This window comes from Pleurodeles waltl, chromosome 3_1, assembly GCF_031143425.1.
Source record: "Pleurodeles waltl isolate 20211129_DDA chromosome 3_1, aPleWal1.hap1.20221129, whole genome shotgun sequence".
NCBI classification, from domain to species: Eukaryota; Metazoa; Chordata; class Amphibia; order Caudata; family Salamandridae; genus Pleurodeles; species Pleurodeles waltl.
In genome coordinates, this window is record NC_090440.1 from 706,588,380 (window position 1) to 706,610,442 (window position 22,063).

General features: G+C 43.4%; 1 protein-coding gene across 3 annotated transcripts in view; it reads left to right on the forward strand.

Moving 5' to 3' along the window:
- The window catches only part of LOC138284531 (antizyme inhibitor 2-like), a 142,369-nt gene that overhangs the window by 81,242 nt on the left and 39,064 nt on the right, over positions 1-22,063 (forward strand). For all 3 annotated transcript variants that reach the window (XM_069223409.1, XM_069223410.1, XM_069223408.1), the window contains exons 4-5: positions 8,991-9,163; positions 21,283-21,417. In XM_069223409.1, coding sequence (XP_069079510.1) covers positions 8,991-9,163; positions 21,283-21,417 — 308 coding nt within the window. The remainder of the gene's footprint in view (positions 1-8,990; positions 9,164-21,282; positions 21,418-22,063) is intronic.

The following is a 22,063-nucleotide window of genomic DNA, read 5'->3' on the forward strand; positions in this document are numbered from 1 at the left end:
TCTAATAGCGCAACATGCGAATAACCGACTAGGGGGTGACCAATGATCTATTCAATAGTTTAGTGTCAGAGACCCCCTTATAAGTTACACTTTAGTGTGCGTGTATATATATATATATATATATATATATATATATATATATATATATATACATACACACATTTACTTATACACTTATATTTGTGTATATGAATAAATATATAAATACATGTATAGATATACTATATATATATATATAGTATATCTATACATGTATTTATATATTTGTATGTATATATATATATATATAGTATATCTATACATGTATTTATATATTTATTCATATACACAAATATAAGTGTATAAGTAAATGTGTGTATGTATATATATATATATATATATATATATATATATATATATATATATATATATACACACACACTAAAGTGTAAAATATATAAATACATGTATGCCAGACTTCATGGCACTTACCTACATGCTAACGATGTGTTATAAAGGCTGCATGGCAATAAAATAATAGCCAACAATAAGTTGTTTTAATCTCACCACTTCCATCCCTGTGGTTCCCCTTTTGAGACACATCACCACCACAATTTAGAAACGCAGGGTTAGAAAGAGTTCCACTTGAATAATAATAGTAGCCAACACTGGTAAATTATCCATGACCAATGTGAGGAGAGGTACTATGATGAAGCATGCCCCCTAAAGGAAGGCCTTCTGACTAATAAGCAAAAGGGTTTGAAGTGTGATTCATAAATACAAGATACGAGGCATTCATACCCTATAGTCACACAATTTTTTTATACACACAGGTGTACTTTTGGTCTGGCATACACTGTAGAAAGGGAGGGTGTACCTCAGGGTTAGTTGCCTCCCTTCATCACTGTGGAATACGGTGGAATATAGGGCCAGATGTAGCAAACGATTGCGACTCGCAAACAGGCCGAATCGCAATTTGCGACAGTGCAAAATCGGAAATGGGATGCAAAAAGCCCATTTCCGACTCGCAAAAAGCGATGGGACCCGTTTGCGAGTCGCATCCGGTGCGACCCCATTTTGCGACCCGCAAATTGCAAGTCGCAATTTGCGAGTCGCAACCCATATGCAATTGCAACTCGCAAATTGCGACTAGTCGCAAAAAGCCCAGTTTGCATGTCCCATTTACCACTAACTCAGAGCAGGTGGTAACCATTACCAAAGTATAAAAGGGGACCCAGAAGGCATCTGGGTTACTCAAGATGGCGGAGATATACCTGATAGCAGTGAGGAGGAGAGTCTACGCAGCCCAGCAGAGGAGGAGGAGGGGCCACAGACAGGAGAAGATATATAGAACCAGGCAGACTCTTTTTCAGCAAACTGAAGAGGAGATCTATGACAAATACCGCCTTAGCAGCGCAGCCATTCTAGAATGAATAGATTTACTGAAACCACAGCTAGAACACAAGACTCTGCGTGGCTGCGCCATCCCTACGCATGTGCAAGTACTATGCGCACTGCACCTCTTGGCATCAGGGAGCTATCAGGGGGTCATTGCCGTGGCAGGTGGGGTATCCCAAAGTGCAGTGTCAAGGTTCCTCAGGGCATTCCTAGATGCCTTAGTCACGCACATGTCTCACTTCATATACTTACCAAGGAATGAGGCAGAAATTAACAGCACCAAGCTGGACTTTTACCGCATTGCCCACTTTCCTCATGTCATAGGGTGTGTAGATGGGACACACATTCAAATATGCCCCCCTGCTAATCTGGAACACATTTTCCGCAACAGGAAGTGTACCCACTCACTCAACATACAGGTTGTTTGTGATGCCCATTATGTCATCACGGACATCGTAGCTAAGTTTCCTGGCAGTACCCATGATTCATACATTTTTAGGCATAGTGGGATACATCAACGCCTGGAACGTGAGGAATTTGGAGACAGAGTATTCCCCTCCATCAAGACATAAATCAGCCCTTTGCTGTTCTTAACTCCACATCTATTTATCTCAATAATATAGTGGTTGTCGATATTGTGATATTTTGTTATGGTTAATATTTCAACCACAATGGAGTGACCACCACACCTTTCCATATAATGTATCTCGGTTGGGAAACCTTTCTTCAGTACCACCATTCCATGTCCAAACAGAGATGGCCTGGAGTGCAATATAACAATGGACTAGGATGGGCCTAAGGTAATTACGAGTGGTTGAGATTATTTCAAGCATTCTTTTTTTTTGTGTCCTCATTCTCTTAGTCTCATGGTCTGAAATGTCTAATGGATAGAGTACCAAGGTGGATCAACAAATAAGACTATCAGACCAGGGAACAGTACATCTCTGGGCTGGGTAACCCCCTGGAATGCTAAGCATCTCATTCCTTTGGACTCCTAAGTGTGTAAACATAGTACCAACTTTACTACTTTGTGAACCAATTAATTAACGGCTTCAAGAACTCTTCTCACTTATTCCTCTCCCTCTAGTATCACATACTAGGTTATACATTAATGAGTCTTTCCATTCCACAATCGTTGGGGGCAACAGGCTAATCCATTTCCTGCATGTCTTTTATTATCCTATTATCTCCCTGAATACAACCAAAAATAATCAGAGAGGGGCTTACCTAACACTTCAAGGGTAGAATCTGATTAATACATTCACTCACCTCTGTCCAAAACCGGTGGAGACGTGGACATTCCACAAACATATGCAAATCATCTACAAATTCGACACCACATTTCCAGCAGCAAATCTTATTGCCCGACTTCAGTCTTGACAATTTTTTGGGGGTCCAGAAACCCCTGTAAATTGTAAATAAATGGTTCCTTCTTAAACAAGCCGGTTTAACTGTAGAATACAACAAAGCTATAGATACTTGCCACAACTCTGTTGTCTGTACTCCTAGGAGATGTTCTTTCCAGATGTCTTCGACCAAGAAGATTCACCATCTATTGTATCCAGGAGTGTCCAATACCATCTTGATAGTTCTTTTTTACCCATATCACCCTTCTGGAGTAACCTCTCCACTGGATTTGTGCCACCCACTCCTCCTTTGGTTTGTTGCACCCAGCTCCTTATTTGGCAATATTTGAATTTAGATACATTTCCTGCTGTGTCCCTTAGGAGATCACTATAGGGAATAAAGCCCTCTGCAGTACACAGTTGCCCCCATTGCCACAACCCGGCCTCCCTCAGAGGGGCAGCTAGAACATCCTTTGTCCTTTCAGGCGAGCCCGGTGAATTCCATATGGGGGCATATTTGCTATAATATGGCAAGTTAGTGCCCCTTCTCATCTCATACCAGATTTTTGCAGAATCAGCCAATATTCTGAATCTCACCTTCTTGAAACATTTGGGATCTCCAAATTTATACAAAAAAAACCTCCTCTACGACCTTCTCAGATTTCATCATTACTTTTAGAAGCAGCCCCAATTCAGAGGTTGTAGCACCACCGCAAGCCCTCCTCATATTTTTTATAAAAGTTGCCCACGCATACAGTTGTAGATCCGGCAGTGCTAACCCACCTTTCTCTTTCCTCCGCCTCAACTTTTTCCATGCTATACGTGCACCCTTATTTCCCCATATAAAGCTACTAATCTTGCCTTGGAATTTGTTCATCCATTCTTTCTCAAATCTCAAAGGTAGTGCATTAAAAATAAATAGCATTTTTGGCAGAAGCGTCATTTTAACCAAATTGATCCTACCTAGGATCGTAAGAGGCAGATTTACCCACTTCTTCATCTGCTTACAGGACTCAGTCATAACTCTCACAAAATTTCTTTCAGCAATCCCCCCCAGGTCATTTATTATTGTAATGCCCAAATATTTCAACTCTCTACTCATCTTAACACTCCCCACGGGGATATTCTCTGGCTTATTTCAAGCCATGACTTCCGTTTTACCTTTATTAACCACATACCCCACAATTCCTCCAAATTATGTTATCAACTCTTCCAAAGCAGGCAGGGATTGCTTTAAATTACTCGTATAAACCATCAAGTCATCTGCGTATAAAGCTACTTTCCTATATCAGTTCCCATCAATGGGTTGCGTCTAAATTTACAAGTCAGGGGTTCTATATATAAGTTGAATAATAGAGGGGATAGAGGACATCCCTGTCTCGTTCCCCTCTCAATCCTGAAGGGACGAGTTAAGGAGCCATTAACTAAAATTCTTGCCACTGGGTTATGATATATCAACCGTAGTACCCTTATAAACCTACTTCCCAAATTGAGAAGCTCACAAAGCATGATCAAATAGGACCAATTAACCATATCAAAAGCCTTAGCAGCATCAATCATCACCACCGCTAGGGGTACCTTACATGTGCTTGCCAAATCTATTGCCTCAATTAAACCATGTGTTAGCTCATGTAGATATCTACTCTTTATGAATCCCTTTTGATCTGCATGGATCAATTTCCCCACCACCGTACCCAGTCTTTTCGCCCAAATGTTTGCAAATTTTTTATAATTGCTGTTCAATAAGGAGATAGGTTTGTATGAGTCGCAGCATGTGGGGTCTTTTCCTGGCTTTAATATTAAGGTAATCGTTGCCTCCCTCCAAGAGGGGGTGAGCGCTGCCCCCTCCTTGCAAATACTATCACACAATCCTACAAAAACATGAATTATTCTATCCCCTAAAATTTCATAGACTTCAAGGGGTAACCCATTTGGACCTGGCGCCTTCCCTAATTTCCCAGAACAAATCGCATCTTCCACTTCAGCCCGATTAATTCCTTCATTCAAAATTTCTTTATCCTCATCCTCATCTCCCAGGGCCGTGAGATCTGCACCCTGTAACTAGGTCCGAACCGACCCTGAAAGTACTTCTAACCTCTCTGTATAGAGATCCCGAAAGTAATCCCGAAACGACTCTTCTATTTCCTTATTTATATACGTTTTCTCCCTGGATCTCCACCACTTTGTTCCTCATCTGCTTTGATTTTATTTGGCAAGCTAATATTTTCCCGTAATTTTCCCCATATTCGAAAAAGTTCATCCTATTAGCTTCACATTTTTCCTTAATTCTTTTATCTAATTCAGCTGCGAGCTTGTTTCGAGATTCTTGGAGTACCTTAGCTAATTGTTCCTTTTCTTCTTCCTGGCCCTTTTTACCTATGAACTCTTTTTCCACTGATTGTATGTGTTTTTCCAAGACACTAATCTTGTTTTTATATGCTTTCCTTTTAAAGGAGGCTGCTGTCATCAGTCTACCTCTCAGAAAGGCTTTATAAGCATCCCAATCCACCTCTGGTGATGATGAGCCAACATTTAACTTGAAAAATTCTTCTGTGTCCTTTTTCAAGTCTGCCACAATAGCTTCATCTAGGAGGAGAGTCCTATCTAATGTCCATCTTGTCTGCATATTATTCCCTCTGAGCTTGAAACTCACGCTCACTGCTGAGAGATCTGATAGGTGTGCACCAACATGCAAAATCTTTTCAACACTCTCTCTCACCCTCCCATCAACTAACACATAATTAATCCTGGATGATGTTTATACTTCCTATTATTATAGGTGTACCCTCGCCTTGTTCCCATCACCTCCCTCCAAATATCATGTAACCCAAAATGGGACATCATATTAATCACCTGGGATCGCATCTTCTCATTCATTTTCGCCCTACTCTAGGTCATAGTCCAACACTATATTAAAATCTCCCGCCCATATTATTGGGTCTGTATGCTGTAGCAGGTGCTGAAACAGTTCTCGCAGGGGCTGAACATCACCCCTATTTGGACCATAATAACCCACTAGAGTAAAAACCTGATTAAAAGCCAGCAGCCTCCCTGTTACCCACCTGCCAGCGTTATCCACTGGCCTCCCTGGATAGAGATCTCAGGATGATTTTTAACTAGTATAGCCACCCCTTTACTACCACCCATCTGAGTAGAACATAAGATATGCTGAATCCAACCATGCAGCTTAAACAACGTTTCTTGCAAAATTATCACCATAGCTTGGACATCCCTACAGTATTGCACTAACCTCTTTTGCCTGCCCCTTACCCTTAGCCAATTAACATTCCAAGATAGAAGCCTTAATTCATTACCCTTCATCCTCTTTTCCTGCCTTCACACACAATCTGCCAACATCCCTAGAGATTAACAACCAATTCATATCAAATACACCTGAGTAAGGACACATTTTTCCCCCTTCTTTCCCCATGCTCCCCACCCTGTGCACCTCTCCAACCTCCAAACCTCCCACTTCCCTCTACGATCGCTCAACCCCACCCCCATTACCCTGAGAGAACCCACCCTGTCTCCTCACACGGCGAATTCACCGTGAGAGGCTCCTCCCGGTCCAAAATCAACTATAGATATACTTTAACCCAACGGCTGATAATCCTTATCTATTGTCTTAATTAGACCGTCTACTTCTCTGGTTCCACTAAAAGTATACATTTTATTATTTGCCATCACCCTCAAGGAAGCAGGGAATTTCAGCTGGGCCATAGCCCCTAACCACTTCAAAACATCAATTTCCCTAACTCCCACTGTTTATTCAGTGTCACAGTAGATAAATCCGATCTGATATCAAAGTTGATATCCTCAGCTGTTAAAGTCCTTTTTTTAGTGCAGCAGCTAAAATATGCTCTTTAATGGCATAAGTATGGAAGCAAACCAATATCTTTCTAGGTTTATCCCTATTGGTGTTTTTCCTAAAAGTGTCCCTATGCACCCACTGAATATCTTTTAGCAAGACCTCTTCCTCATCTTCAAGCTGGGTGCCTTGTTTAATCAAGTGGGCCACCAAATTCTTCAGATCCCCTGCTTCCAATTTTTCTGGAACTTTAAAAACCTGAAGTTATTCCTCCTCAATTTATTCTCCATCATTTCAAGTTTTACTTGTAGGTTTTCTTCCCCCAGTTTCACTTGATGAATTGCCTCTCTGTTCTCTTCCATGGCTGTCCTCAAATCAGAGACTTCAATTTCCAGGGCAGCTGTTCGTTCTGCAAGATCGTCAAATTTCTCCCCAAGAGCTTCACATAGACCTCTTATCTCTTTCTGGTTTGAATTCGAAATCTCAAAACTTCCCCTAACCTCCACTGCTAAATCTCGTATCATCCCTGCAATAGACTGAGCAAGAGGTTCATCATCTGAAGCCTGCCCCTGGGGGGAAGCAACCTCTTTCTGTTGTAGGTCCCCATCTCCATCTTGCCTCCCCCGTCTCTAAATCCTGCCGATGCGTGATAGAAACCCCTTTGGAAACACTTGTCCCATCCTCTTGACTCGAAAACCCACTACTGTTACTCTGGTGCAGGTTATCCACCTCTAATAGATGAAACCTATTAGGAGAGAGCTCAATTTGCAGAACCTGGCTGCCCTCTACACTCCTTCCTGTACTAAAACCAGGATTTCAATGCCCTTCTGCCTCCATCTCCTTCTCCTGCGTGCCAGGCAAAACTTTTAAATATGTTCTAAGAAACTGAGTAATCCTCGACTTCCTGAGACCCTATTCGGAGTGTCTTGAATTCAGCACAGCCACCCTTGTATGCCTGGTACTATTGTTATCTCTCGTTTCCTGGTTATCCACCACAGAAGATTTAGTAGTTCTCCAGTTCTTTTTGTGGGGGTGGGCCCAACCTGGGGGGCCAAATTCCCTTTTGAACTAGGGCTCTTCTTACTACTTCTCAAAGAATAGGACAGGTCCCCTTTCTTCCTGACTCCACCTCCTCCTCTCCTTTTTCCCAAATTGAGCCCCCTCGTACTCTGCATACTAAAATTGTAATTATTTCCATTCCGGGGGAAAATAGTAGAGGGGGATCAGGAGCAGCAGTCACCCCCCCTGCAGGGACTCAGTACCGCTTTTGGTGGCTCAGTTTGAGTGGGGAACCAAATTCCCCAAGACTTCCTGTCTTCCAGCAGAAACGGCACCCTCCCGTCTGCTGTGTAACTTGTGCTGGCAATGTAGCTTGTGCTGGAGCTTCCCTGGTTCCCCCAGAGGGGAACCCTAGCTGCTTCGTGCCTCCCGCGCCTTAGCTCGCAGGTGGCCCGCATCCAGATCGCGGGCCTGAAGTTTGTCACTATCCCCTCCAAGGCGAGTAAGTTTTCGTCTTTATGCCTCTTTAATTTTTGCTGCAATTAGGAAAAAAGCCGGGGCGTGACATGTATGTGTGTAACAGGACCGGCACACAAAACCCCCCGCGGCCTCGTTAGCTGGCCGCCATGTTCTCTCCTGCATTCCCCCAGATTATTTCAAGCATTCTATCCATAACTTTTTTGTATATGTTAGTGAGGCATGATTATTGTCACAATCACTGATGCACTATAGTTGCCATTGGAATCATTGAGGGGACCTGATTACTGGCTAAATAGCTGATCGGTCATTGGAGTTGACGACTTCCACCATAGAACACAATACAAACCCACATCCTTTCAAACACGTACACCCTACAGAGGAGCATGCTACCCGTCTTCAAGAGCATGTCATCAGCTCTTTGGGATATGTAGTGTTATATTAACGTAATTCATACAATACAATGATCACCAGAAAAATAACTGGCGCTGTTTACTGGAAACATTCTGATGATACATTAGTATTGGCATGATAATTGATGGAGCCGATTATTGAATAAAAACACAACAACTCTCTGTGACACCATTAGAATGATCTCTAATGGACATTTTGGGCAGGTGTGAGGCCCATACCTAATAGTAAATGGCATCTCAGGGAGATTGCACTCTAGGGGCCCGAAGAGAACAGCATTGGACTTTTGAGGCACAATGATGAATTATTGTTTTAATGTGGCTGCTGCAAAGATCTGGTTGTAACTTGCAAATCACAGATTAGAAGGTAAGAGCAGTTGATCCAGCCTTTCATCCTTTGGATGTCAATTAAATTAGATAGAAAATATTAACTAACATCTTCCACTACCATGCAGATAAAATGTTGCTTTTAGTGTGCACTATATAATGGAGGAAATTGCTAATATTTATTTAAATCCTACAGTTCTGTGTGCTGTGATCAGTTTAATCTTCTGCGTTGTGTCCATTCTGCAGGGGGAGATAGAGCTGGTCCTAGGCCTGGGGGTCTCACCGGACAGAATAATTTATGCCAACCCCTGCAAGCAGCTCTCACACATAAAGTATGCTGCCAGTAGTGGGGTGAAGATGATGACCTTTGACAGTGAAGAGGAGTTGACCAAGGTGGCCCAGTGCCATCCAACTGCCAGGTAGGCCTGAATACCAGGAATACCCAGCCCAAGTGACCCAGAGCCACCAAACCACAAGATAAGCTCAACAACCAGTAGGACGAGTCCAGGCTCAAAGAGATCTACCCAATGACAATGAATGCTGAACCATAGAAGGTATTGATGGTCACCCAACTGCCTATTAGCTGTCATAGCATAGCCAAGAGGATCTGACTATTGATGCACAAGAACCTTTCCCCCTTCCACCCACTATCACCACGTGGCAGGTAATAAATGAGACTCATGCATCTCCGGTTAGATGTGAGAACCGAGTTTCACTGTTGCCCACTCAAGGCTTGATTGCTGCACCAGTCTCTAAGGAAATGGGTCTCATAAGCAAGCGAGAGGATACTCAAGCAGGGACAGAACAAGGTCATTAGTATCTACAGAATTCTAGGGAGTTGAGTTTATGTGTTTGATCTCAGAGATCTTTGCACTGGCTCACCATCCCTGAAAGAACCTATTTTAAATTTGGGTAATTGATTGGTCAGAACTTTCCTGGTATGGATTCCCTTTACCTGACGGACAAAATAACTCCTTATTTGCACAACATCACTTTCTTAAAAGAGGGACTCGTATGATATGACAGGTTGAACAGGTTGAACTATCCGTATTAGGAACAAGAACCACAAAGTCAATAAATTTACTTTTCGTTTGGTACATGCACACACAGCATAAATACATGCACACATGCAGGCACCACACAACAGGACACACTCAGACCAACATATCTACAGGCAACCACACAGACCACCAAACATACAGGCATATTTGCAGATAGACCGCCACATAGGAGGCCATCAATACATACAGAGGACCACACAAGCAGTCACCCATTTACACAGGTACCAGGAATACAGTACAGTTATCTGTGCAAACAGCCCAACAATGGGGATCACATTTTTCTTTGGAGATTGTAGATACACCAAAGATGGATGACGTAGATACGTAGAATTCAGGTGAGTTGGCAGAGGTTATTCTCTGCCTGCTTTTACTGGTTTCTCAAAAAGTAACTTCTCTCTGCCTTTGAATCATTATCCAGCTTACAAAACTACAATACTTGTTATAATCCCGGTCCCCTTCTATAACTCCATAAAAAAATTGTTGTCCAGAGATTTTAATTTTTGATTTTGAGACCTATATACTTCATTTTGGTGTCAAAACATAGGTTTGGGGGTCAAGTAGTCTTGTAGAGATAGAAAATACCTCCTCAGAGCAACCCTTCTGCCATTTTCCAAAATGGTGGCAATAATACAGGAAGTAGAGACATACAGAAATTAAACTAATAATAATGTTTTTTAATCCTTTTATGTATACACCAAAAATATTTTTGCTCTCAATATGAAAAAAATAATGTTTAGCACTCCTGTTTTAGACACATTTACATAGTTCACTTTATTTATTTGTTTCAGCAATCACTCATGGTACGTTTGTAGAATGTTGAACATTTGAGAACAGTCAAGCGACAGGGACATCTTTTTGTAGCATAGGTTTTGCAAGTACATGTATGTGTAAGTTCTGTGGGTAGAGGCATTAGAGATTTCATAGGTTTTAGCACCCCATCAATATCTTCCCAACCAAATTCACAAAGATTGTTCTCTAAATATGCATTATCCAAAACATTTACAAATTTTCTGATCAAGTAGAACGCTCTTTTAATGTGTCCACTCACAGAATATTACGACAGTGGAAGGTCACTTAGCAGGACTGATCTCTGGAACTCACTGTACCGAAGATCGTCAAATGTGTGACAGTCAGAACTCGTTTTCCATACATGCACAAGGTATTTTTCTACATCTTTAAAGTCACATTCTTTTTCTAACTCAGCAAATGCTTTTAGAAAGGTTCAGCAGTTAAAGCTCCAAGCTTTGTTCCAATTTTCCTTATAGTATCATCACCCACAAGAATATGTGCCTTGATAAGAACACTGGGCATCTTTGGGTCAGTTTTCTTGTACAGAATATGAAGCAGGATTAAGGGCCTGATTACGACCTTGGCGGATGGGATACTCCGTCACAAACGTGACAGATATCCCGCCCACCGTTTTACAAGTTCCATAGGATATAATGGAACTTGTAATACAGCGGGCGGGATATCCGTCACGTTTGTGAGTATCTGATCGTAATCAGGCCCCAAGTATCTTTTCTCCCCTGCCCCATAATGTATCTGTAACTCTGACAATCCTTGATTTATGAACATTGCAACAAATCTAAGTAGCACAATAATAACATCTGTGTCAGTTCACAGTACAGTGACTTGATTGAAACCATTTCGAAGAGCCCACTCAACATGTGGCACAGCACGAGGGTCAGCTTCCTCCAATTTGCTGCTAAATTCTTGAACAATATGGCCCATACCTTTTGAATGTATCTCTGTAGGCACCAACTCCTCATTGACAATCATTCCACTTGCAAGAATTGGAAATTCAGTGTTCACTGAAGCATCAGCAATGTTTTGGTGAGTTAACATCTCAAAATTCATCTTGGACAATGTTGATGACCAGAATTTATCAAGTTGCACAGGTATAGATGTTGAATTTGTGATTCATGCTTGGTCAGTTGTTCCACTTGTAGACCTTCGTCTGATTCTTTCACATTCTTTGACAGATAGTTCAAGATAACTGTAAAAGACAATGTGCAGTTCTTGCAAGGCGCACGCTGACTTTGATATCTGTAAGACAGTCTGAATGATCTCGCTGAAGTTTTGCATTGATGAAATCTTGACCATTCGCAATTGTGCCAAATAGTCCACCACAACAGCAGTTTTCAATGAGGACACCTTTTCCAATTGAAATTCTTCAGGTGAACGTTTTTTTCGAGCTCTTGTACAAGTTTGTCCTTCACTGGTTTTGTTGCAGTATTTCCATCAAATAAAGGGGGTGATTCGCCGGGGTCGGCGGGAGCACCGCCAACAGGTTGGCGGTGCTCCGCAGGTCATTCTGACCGCGGCGGTATGGCCATGGTCAGAACAGGAAAACCGGCGGTGTCCCGCCGGTTTTCCGCTGCCCTGCTGAATCCTCTGCGCCGCCATGGGGATTCCGACCCCCTCACCGCCATCCTGTTCCTGGCGGTTTCGACCGCCAGGAACAGGATGGCGGTGAGGGGTGTCGTGGGGCCCCTGGGGGCCCCTGCAGTGCCCATGCCAATGGCATGGGCACTGCAGGGGCCCCCGTAAGAGGGCCCCACTTTGAATTTCAGTGTCTGCTTAGCAGACACTGAAATTCGCGACGGGTGCTACTGCACCCGTCGCACCCTTCCCACTCCGCCGGCTCCATTCGGAGCCGGCTTCCTCGTGGGAAGGGGTTTCCCGCTGGGCTGGCGGGCGGCCTTCTGGCGGTCGCCCGCCAGCCCAGCAGGAAACACAGAATAACCGCGGCGGTCTTCTGACCGCGTAGCGGTATTCTGTTGGGGGAACTTTGGCGGGCGGCCTCCGCCGCCCGTCAAAGTTGGAATGACCCCCAATGTGTTTGTTGGAAGAAGATAATGCAACAGAATGTCCTTGATAAATTCAACCCTTTCTTTTCCTACATCCATCTCTCTATGTGTTTGCGAAAGTTGCTTTTTTTTTTGTAACCTGTTTTGTAGTCGCAGGTTGGATGAATCTCTTACCATGACAATTAAAGTGTTGAAGTTTAGCTTTAGTAATTATGCTAAACAGCTTTTTCTCTTTCAATACAAATCCCTCCTGCTTCAGTTCTGTGTATAGTTTTGATTCATGTTCCAGGACTTCTAGTAGATGTGTCTTTATATTGTTAGCCACATGTTGTCTGGTCACGAAGTTGTGTAGTTGCACAGGCTCAGTCATTTCAAAGGTGTTTCTATGCTGCTGAATGAAATGAAGAAGGCTGTCAACATGTTTATTAAAATGTTCCTCTATCTTTCCCATGGTGAGGAACAGTTTCATGATGGTCCATTAATTTTGAATTTGTCATCTCTCTGAAAACATTGCAAATAGAAAGGACTTCGTGGTAAACTAGCTACCATTGAGCAATATATTCACTTTAACCTGTCTGACCAACAATTCTCTTGGAGCTTTTCTGTGGTCTCTGGATCATCTGTTCCAGAAGATATGCAAAACCTAATTTGTCGGTCTTGTTCCAGAACAAATTCCAGCGCAATGTTTCTATAGCCTCAGATATAATGAGCATAACTTGTAATGAATGAACATAATGAGTTCCGCTCAATACTGACTGGACAGTTTTGCTTCCAAAGATTTCAGCTTCAATAAGTGCATCTTCTATGCCACATCCCCTGAGATAACTTCCTGCACACTGCAACACAACTTTTGTCATGTGGAAAATGGCCATCATTAGAAAATATCATCAAATTCTACTGGATTTCTCATAAAAATGTCAGCTACAGAAAACTGACAGGATGAGATAATGGTCTTCAAGCTAAACACGCACATTTTGGAAATTTTTTAGAGCTGTGTACACTGTTGCATAGTTTGTGACTGGAGATGGTATTACTGGTAAAAACCCAGCCTTCTTCAGTGGGACGGTATTCTGAGAGATCAGAGCATAAATTCCACCCCATGGAGGAATTGGCTTTTCTTCATCCTTCAGTCTACACCGAAAATGCTATATGATAAATTCAGTTAAATCAGCTTTGTGGACTGCAGCATCAGGCAGAAGCAGATCCATAGCCTCAGCCACTTTGAAACCTTCTGGTAGACTGTGACATGTTAATGGCTTGTAGTGATTTTGTACACGTTGGCAAGGCAGTTGTTTTATAAGTTTGCAGCTTTGTTTGTGCAGCTGACAGCTTGTTTTCCAGCATCTACTTCATTGTTACAGTCTTGAAAAAGCTCCATGGCAGGATATGGATAAGAGCTGTCTTCAAAATCGAAATTATCAAGAGCAGTAATTGTAAATCCTTTCCTGGTAAAGTGACTTGGAATTTGGTGTGCTGTCAGATTCATAAGATTTTACAGCATGAGCTGCTAACAAGTTACTGCTTCGTACTATGTCATTATAACTTCTTGATACACCAATCCTAATCATTGAAGTGATTAGCTCTCTAATTTGACACTTGTCATAGATTGGGTGGGCAGTCATCATGTGTAGCGGAGTTTTCTTTTTGCCGTGATGTAATTCATAAAACATAATTTGGAAAAGACAGCACATTTGGACAGCATAAGCCTGTCGGTTCATGGGATTGTCTTTCATTTCTTTGCTTATACCTTCAAAGCCATCATCAATGTTGTCAGCTTCTGTTCCGAACTCAAGAACTTTAGTTTGTAACAGTTTTGCTTTGCTGATATTAAACAATGATGTAAAAAATGTTAAGACAACATCAGGCATTCTTATTGACTCCCGTGATTTGCAGAACCCTGGGGCATCACAAAATTTTTCATAAGGTCCAAATTCTAAATCTTTCATGATGTTTCTTAAAATGGTTTCTGATGATTTTACTGATTCTGTGATCTTATTTTGGCAGCAAGAAATGAGCTGAGAACACCATAAGAGGCTCATTCTTTTTGTTAGACTGACAAAAACGAATTCTGTCATTGTACATTCTCACCAGAAAAATCTTAATTTCATTATTATGGTTCAATACAGTTTCATCAGTGTTGACAATTATTTCTCTGATCTCACTGAGTGCGAACCTGTAGCCAGCACTCAAGAGTGGCTTTAAAAGTTAATTTGCTTTTTTCAAAGAGTGCAAACTTAACTGAAGGCTGGTGGTTATGTTGCTGCTGGGAGATCATTGTACATTCAGATTTTCTAATGTATGCACGCGTGCAGTTTGGGTGGGCATACAAATATGCTGCAAATACATTCACCATGCTACTTAGATCCTCTACTTGGCTGAAAACTTCATCCTGGGAGAAACTATTTGCAGATAAAAACATGTTTGCCCTTTGAGACTCACATATTGTGTACTTTGTTCTTTCGTCCATCCTTTTGGCCCTTGTTCTGGCTAAACCACAGATAACCCATTGAAGATCCTCTGCTCTCTGATCAGTTGTTGGAGGTGGACGTGAGGTAGTCATCGATCTTCTAAGTGGACGAACACTGGGTTTGGTTGTCATCACTTTCTCAGAAGACTCAGATTCTTGTTGTGATTCACTGGTTTCTGCTATTTTTTGACATTTTTTTCAGGCTTTTTTCCATTGTATATGACTTTTAGCACTTGTTGTTACAATGACTCTTCATCCATCAGTTTCAATCTTTTGTAAACTTCTTCTTGCCTCATTTCTGCGGCATCTTAAACTCTCTTCTGTCCAGCCGCAGTTGATGTTAGCTTTTCTTTCAGATTAGGTTGGCATATGACACATTTTTCTTTGTTGAAGGAGTCCTCAGATTCTGTAGTTACCAATACTCTGTCAGGAGATAAAGATCCTCAGCTAACACCTGCTTTGCACATTTTTATGAATCTAAATCAACGGAAAACCTCAAACAAAAACAATATTAAACTCAATTACCAATATTATAGCTAAACACATCATTATAGAGCTGCAGTTTTGGAAAATGGCAGAAGGGTTGCTCTGAGGAGTTATTTTCTGTCTCTATAAGACTACTTGACCCCCAAAACCTATGTTTTGACACCAAAATGAAGTATGTATGTCTCATGGTTGCTAAAATATTACATCATTACTGTAACACTTCCGCCATTTTTAAAAATGTCGTCCAGAAAAAATCAGCCCAGATTAGCAATGTCTACCCAAGCTTAATTACTTCTCTAATGATCTAAAAATAAAATCAAAAATGAAAAACTCTGGACAACAATTATTTTAGGGAGGTATATCAAGGGGCTAGGACTATTATGGCCTGGGGCAAATAGTCTGAGACATCAATGGGTGGACCACCACAGCAGGGGAAAATTAACCTTGAAGGTCCTTGTAAAGAAATGGCTCCCTGTTGCAGTAACCCCCCACTTTTTGCCTGATACTGATGCTGACTTGACTGAGAAGTGTGCTGGGACCCTGCTAATCATGCCCCAGCACCAGTGTTCTTTCACCTAAAATGTACCATTGTCTCCACAATTGGCACAACCCTGGCACCCAGGTAAGTCCCTTGTAACTGGTACCCCTGGTACCAAGGGCCCTGATGCCAGGGAAGGTCTCTAAGGGCTGCAGCATGTCTTATGCCACCCTGGGGACCCCTCACTCAGCACAGACACACTGCTTGCCAGCTTGTGTGTGCTGGTGGGGAGAAAATGACTAAGTCGACATGGCACTCCCCTCAGGGTGCCATGCCAACCTCCCACTGCCTGTGGCATAGGTAAATCACCCCTCTAGTAGGCCTTACAGCCCTAAGGCAGGGTGCACTATACCACAGGTGAGGGCATATGTGCATATAAGCAAAACCTTAGACATTGTAAGTGCAGGGTAGCCATAAGAATGTATGGTCTGGGAGTCTGTCAAAAACGAACTCCACAGCTCCATAATGGCTACACTGAATACTGGGAAGTTTAGTATCAAACTTCTCAGAATAATAAACCCACACTGATGCCAGTGTTGGATTTATTAAAAAATGCACACAGAGGGCAGCTTAGAGATGCCCCCTGTATTTTACCCAATTGTTCAGTGCAGGACTGACTGGTCTCTGCCAGCCTGCTGCTGAGAGACAAGTTTCTGACCCCATGCGGTGAGAGCCTTTGTGCTCTCTGGGGACAGAAACAAAGCCTGCTCTGGGTGGAGGTGCTTCACACCTCCCCCCTGCAGGAACTGTAACACCTAGCAGTGAGCTTCAAAGGCTCAAGCTTCGTGTTACAATGCCCCAGGGCACTCCAGCTAGTGGAGATGCCCGCCTCCTGGACCCAGTCCCCACTTTTGGCGGCAAGTCCAGGAGAGATAATGAGAAAAACAAGGAGGAGTCACTGGCCAGTCAGGACAGCCCTAAGGTGTCCTGAGCTGAGGTGACTCTGACTTTTAGAAATCCTCCATCTTGCAGATGGAGGATTCCCCCAATAGGATTAGGGATGTGCCCCCCTCCCCTTGGGAGGAGGCTCAAAAAGGGTGTACCCACCCTTAGGGCTAGTAGCCATTGGCTACTAACCCCCCAGACCTAAACACGCCCTTAAATGTAGTATTTAAGGGCTTCCCTGAACCTAAGAATTTAGATTCCTGCAACTTACCGAAGAAGAAGACTGCTGAGCTGAAAACCCCTGCAGAAGAAGAAAGAAGACACCAACTGCTTTGGCCCCAGTCCTACCGGCCTGTCTCCTGCCTTCTAAAGAAACCTGCTCCAGCGACGCTTTCTCAAGGACCAGCGACCTCTGAATCCTCAGAGGACTGCCCTGCTTCAAGAGGAACAAGAAACTCCTGAGGACAGCGGACCTGCTCCAAAAAGACTGCAACTTTGTTACAGAGGGGCAGATTTAAAGACCCCTGCAATCCCCGCAAGAAGCGTGAGACTTGCAACACTGCACCCGGCGACCCCGACTCGACTGGTGGAGAAACAACACCTCAGGGAGGACCCTCCGGCGACTCCGAGACTGTGAGTAACCAAAGTTGTCCCCCCTGAGCCCCCACAGCGACGCCTGCAGAGGGAATCCCCAGGCTCCCCCTGACCACGACTGCCTGACTCTAAAATCCCGACGGCTGGAAAAGACCCTGCACCCGCAGCCCCCAGCACCTGAAGGATCGGAACTTCAGTGCAGGAGTGACCCCCAGGAGGCCCTCTCCCTTGCCCAGGTGGTGGCTACCCCGAGGAGCCCCCCCATTGCCTGCCTGCATCACTGAAGAGACCCCTTGGTCTCCCATTGACTCCCATTGGAAACCCGATGCTGGTTTGCACACTGCACCCGGCCGCCCCCGCGCTGCTGAGGGTGTACTTTCTGTGTGGAATTGTGTCCCCCCCGGTGCCCTACAAAACCCCCCTGGTCTGCCCTCCGAGGACGCGGGTACTTACCTGCTGGCAGACTGGAACCGGGGAACCCCCTTCTCTCCATTGAAGCCTATGCGTTTTGGGCACCACTTTGAACTCTGCACCTGACCGGCCCTGAGCTGCTGGTGTGGTGACTTTGGGGTTGCTCTGAACCCCCAACGGTGGGCTACCTTGGACCCCAATCTTAACCCCGTAGGTGGTTTACTTACCTGCAAGAACTAACAATACTTTACCTCCCCCAGGAACTGTGAAAATTGCAGTGTCCACTTTTAAAACAGCTTATTGTGTTTTATGAAAAAAAGTATATATGTTACTGTAATTATTCAAAGTTCCTAAAGTACTTACCTGCAATACCTTTCAAATGAGATATTACATGTAGAATTTGAACCTGTGGTTCTTAAAATAAACTAAGAAAATATATTTTTCTATAACAAAAACCTATTGGCCTGGAATTGTCTCTGAGTGTGTGTTCCTCATTTATTGCCTGTGTGTATGTACAACAAATGCTTAACACTACTCCTTTGATAAGCCTACTGCTCGACTACACTACCACAAAATAGAGCATTAGTATTATCTCTTTTTGCCACTATCTTACCTCTAAGGGGAACCCTTGGACTCTGTGCATACTATTCCTTACTTTGAAATAGTGCATACAGAGCCAACTTCCTACAGTCCTCATCTGAGATGGGGCCATTTTCAGCAGATTCCCATAAATCCGGAAACAGGCCTCCTTTATGCAGAATCCAGCCAAAAACTTGCCACCCTACCCCAATCCAAAATGGACACATACCCTGGTATTGTCAGCATACATATAAAAACAGAAAGAAGTGAGAATGTATGTAAAAAAAAGAAAAAAAGGTTGGTCCCGGCCATGAGGTTGACTATGTGGGATTTAGAGGCATCTCCAGGGCTTCAAATTGGGATATTTTTTAGTCATCCTGTATGGTCGCATTTATAGGTTCACATGGACTATAAAATGGGCTGGGAATGTCAGGATGAGACTGGAAGCTATGCCCATATTAGTGCTTTGGGAGAAACCCGCTCGCTTTTAGAATTTGGCGTCAGAAGGAATGAGCTTACCTGCATGGAATGAACTCGCATGGATCAATGCATTGGTCATATTTAATGATGTTTCAAGCCTAGTCACACAAGATTTTCTGACTAGATGGTGGATCCAAAAAGTTTTAATAACAGCTAAGAAACGTATTTTAAAAACCAAGAAGTAAAAGCTATGTTAAGGCAGAAGACTGACTGGGTTAATCATCTTTCTTAGCTGGTGTGACATATTTGTCCACAAATATGTTAGACGTCTTTAATGAGGTGAGGAATAAAGGTGTTGAGGTTTGGGACTGAATTATTAGTCTTTATGTGAAATATGAGTAAGTGTACTTCCATTATGCTATCTAACAACACAGGAGTATAAAGATTTTGTTAGCAACATATGTTGAATAAAGGTGCAAGATTATTTTGAAAATATAGTCTATAGCTTGAAAATGTCAATTAAAAAAATTGTCCATAGATGAGATTTTCTCAGGGTCATTTTGGGTCTGTAGAAATGTCTTTTTATGGTCATACGGAGAATGTAGTGGTCACAGGTGCTTGGAGGGAAGCCTTTTGTAGGATCAGATAATATCTACATGTAGTGACTTTAAAGAGCCCCAAGGAGTTGTATGGGATATCTTTATAGTTTCAGAAAAGGTCAATATAGACGTCTTTAAAGAGCCCTACAGGTACTGTAGGTTATACCCTTCATAGGGCTGGGTAAAGGATGCCTTTATTTGATCAAAGAGAGACTACATGGAATGCCTTTATATGGTCAGACGAACGACTGTGGGGCGGGGGTTTTTATAGTATAAGACAGGACCTGTTTGAGATGTCTTTATAGGGTCAGTAAGGGGCTATAGAGAATGCCTTTTCAGGACTGGAGATTTTTTGCATAGGATTTCTTTACAGAGCACGTAATAGGCTATACGGGTTGCCATTATAAACACACCTACTGACCATAGATATGTCTCTATAAGGTTAGTCAGGGACTCTGGACGAGAGGGTGTCTATAAAGTGGACAGAAGAGGATTATTTTCTAGGGTTAGGCTGGTACTGAAGGGAGTGTCTTTATAGGGTCCCAAAGGGACTGTAGTGAATGCCTCTATTGGGTTGGACAGGGGTGATACGATTGTATTTAAAGGATCAGACAGAAGCTGTCAGGAAGGTCTTCAAATGGTCTATTTGGGAGTGTAGGAATGTCTCTTAAGGGGTAGTAGACATGGATAGTATGGGGTCTCATTATAGGGCACACAGGAACTGTTGAGTGTCTTTAAAGGGACCGACAGTTTAGATGACTACACAGTCAGGTAGGGACTGTTGAGCTCCCTTTATTGGGTCAGTAAAAGACTGTAGGGCATGTCTCTATAGTGCCACAAAGGGACTGTAAAGGTTTCTTTATAGAGTCCGACTGGGCTCTGTGGGGATGCCTCTATGGGACCAATGTATTGGATGTCTTTATAGAGCCAAATAGGAGACTTCATGGATGTTTCTATGGGGTTGGGCATGGATTGTATAGAGTGTCTTTATAGGGGCAGTTCGAGTCTATGTGCAGGGTTGTATTTATTCACGGAGGTAAGAGCAAGAGTGTTCGTGAAGAAGAAGTGGCACAGACCCATTAACCCCACAGCCCCTTCTTCTGTATATGGACATTCCACGTTTTTTATGGAAGCCACCTCTAGGAATGGAAGTCATCTTATTATGCAGAAGCCCTTCTGTGCTCAGAAGCCCTCTCTGTGTATTGAAGCCCTATGTGTGCATTAAAGCCCTCTTTGTGCATGGAAGCCATCTCTGTAATGAAAAGCACTGAGCATGAAAGTGCTTCCTTGGGACAGAAATGTTGTTAAAGAGAAGCGAAGGATACCCTTGTATACAGAAGCCATCGCTGTTTAAGGAAGTCCTCCCTGTGTATGGGATCCTCTGTAAGAAAGAAGCCTCTGTGCATGGGTGCCCCTTCTATGCATCGGGGCCTCACCTATGCATGGAAGCCCCCTCTTTGCATTTGCGTCCCCTCTCTGCATTGAAGTCCCCTCTGTCCATGTACGTCTTCTGTGTGTGGAGGTCAACTCTGTACAAAGAAGTCTCCTTTAAGTACGGACTCCTCTCTGAGGATGTAAGTCCCTTCCCTATAAAGAAGCCCTGAGCTGCCCTGGAGCTTTTACTACACTGCTGTTTTGTATGACAAAGTTTTTGACGACTTTGATACCCTCTGGCGTTTTATTTGTAGGATGCTTCTCCGCATCAAAACCGATGACTCCAAATCGTGTGGCCACCTCAGCTCCAAATTCGGTGCCCCTCTGGAGGCTTGCAGACACATTCTGGAAGAGGCCAGACAGCTGGGGATAACAGTTGTTGGTGTCAGGTGAGGCCTCCTCCCCCACATAGGTCCGCTTTGTTAGCCCAGGGTCGCTCTGCCCATCATGTTGAGGTTCTGGTGCCATGGTAAATTAGAACCAGGGGAACCCTGCTCCCCTGCCTCGCTGCCTGCGGGTGCAGTGCAGAGTGAAAGGAACAGAGTCCCGTGAGCGAGGGTTGCGTGGTGAGTGGGACTGAATGATATGAGTGAGGCTGAGTGTTGTGATAACAGTTTGTTGTAGTCACGTGAGGCCTCCTCCACCGCATAGGTCTGCTTTGTTAGGCGGAAGTCAGTCGCGAGTGGGATAGAGTGCTGGGAGTGAGGCTCAGTGTTGTGAGTGGGACTGAGTGCTGTGAGTGAGGTGGAGGGCTGCGGTACGACTAAGTGCTGTGAGTGAGGTTGAGTGCTGTCAATGTAACATGGTGCAGTTCATGAACTTTAGTGCTGTCAGCACGGCAGGCTGCTGTCAAGAAGATGGGGCAATAATCTGAGTGGAGGGCTGTGTGTGAGATGGGGTGCTGTGAGTGGGACAGGGTGCTGTGATTGGAAGAAGGCTGCTGTTTTTGGGACAGAGCACTGTAAATAGGACAGAGTGCTGTGAGTTGGACAGGTTACTCTAATTTGAGTAGGATGGTTTTGTGTGAGACGGGAT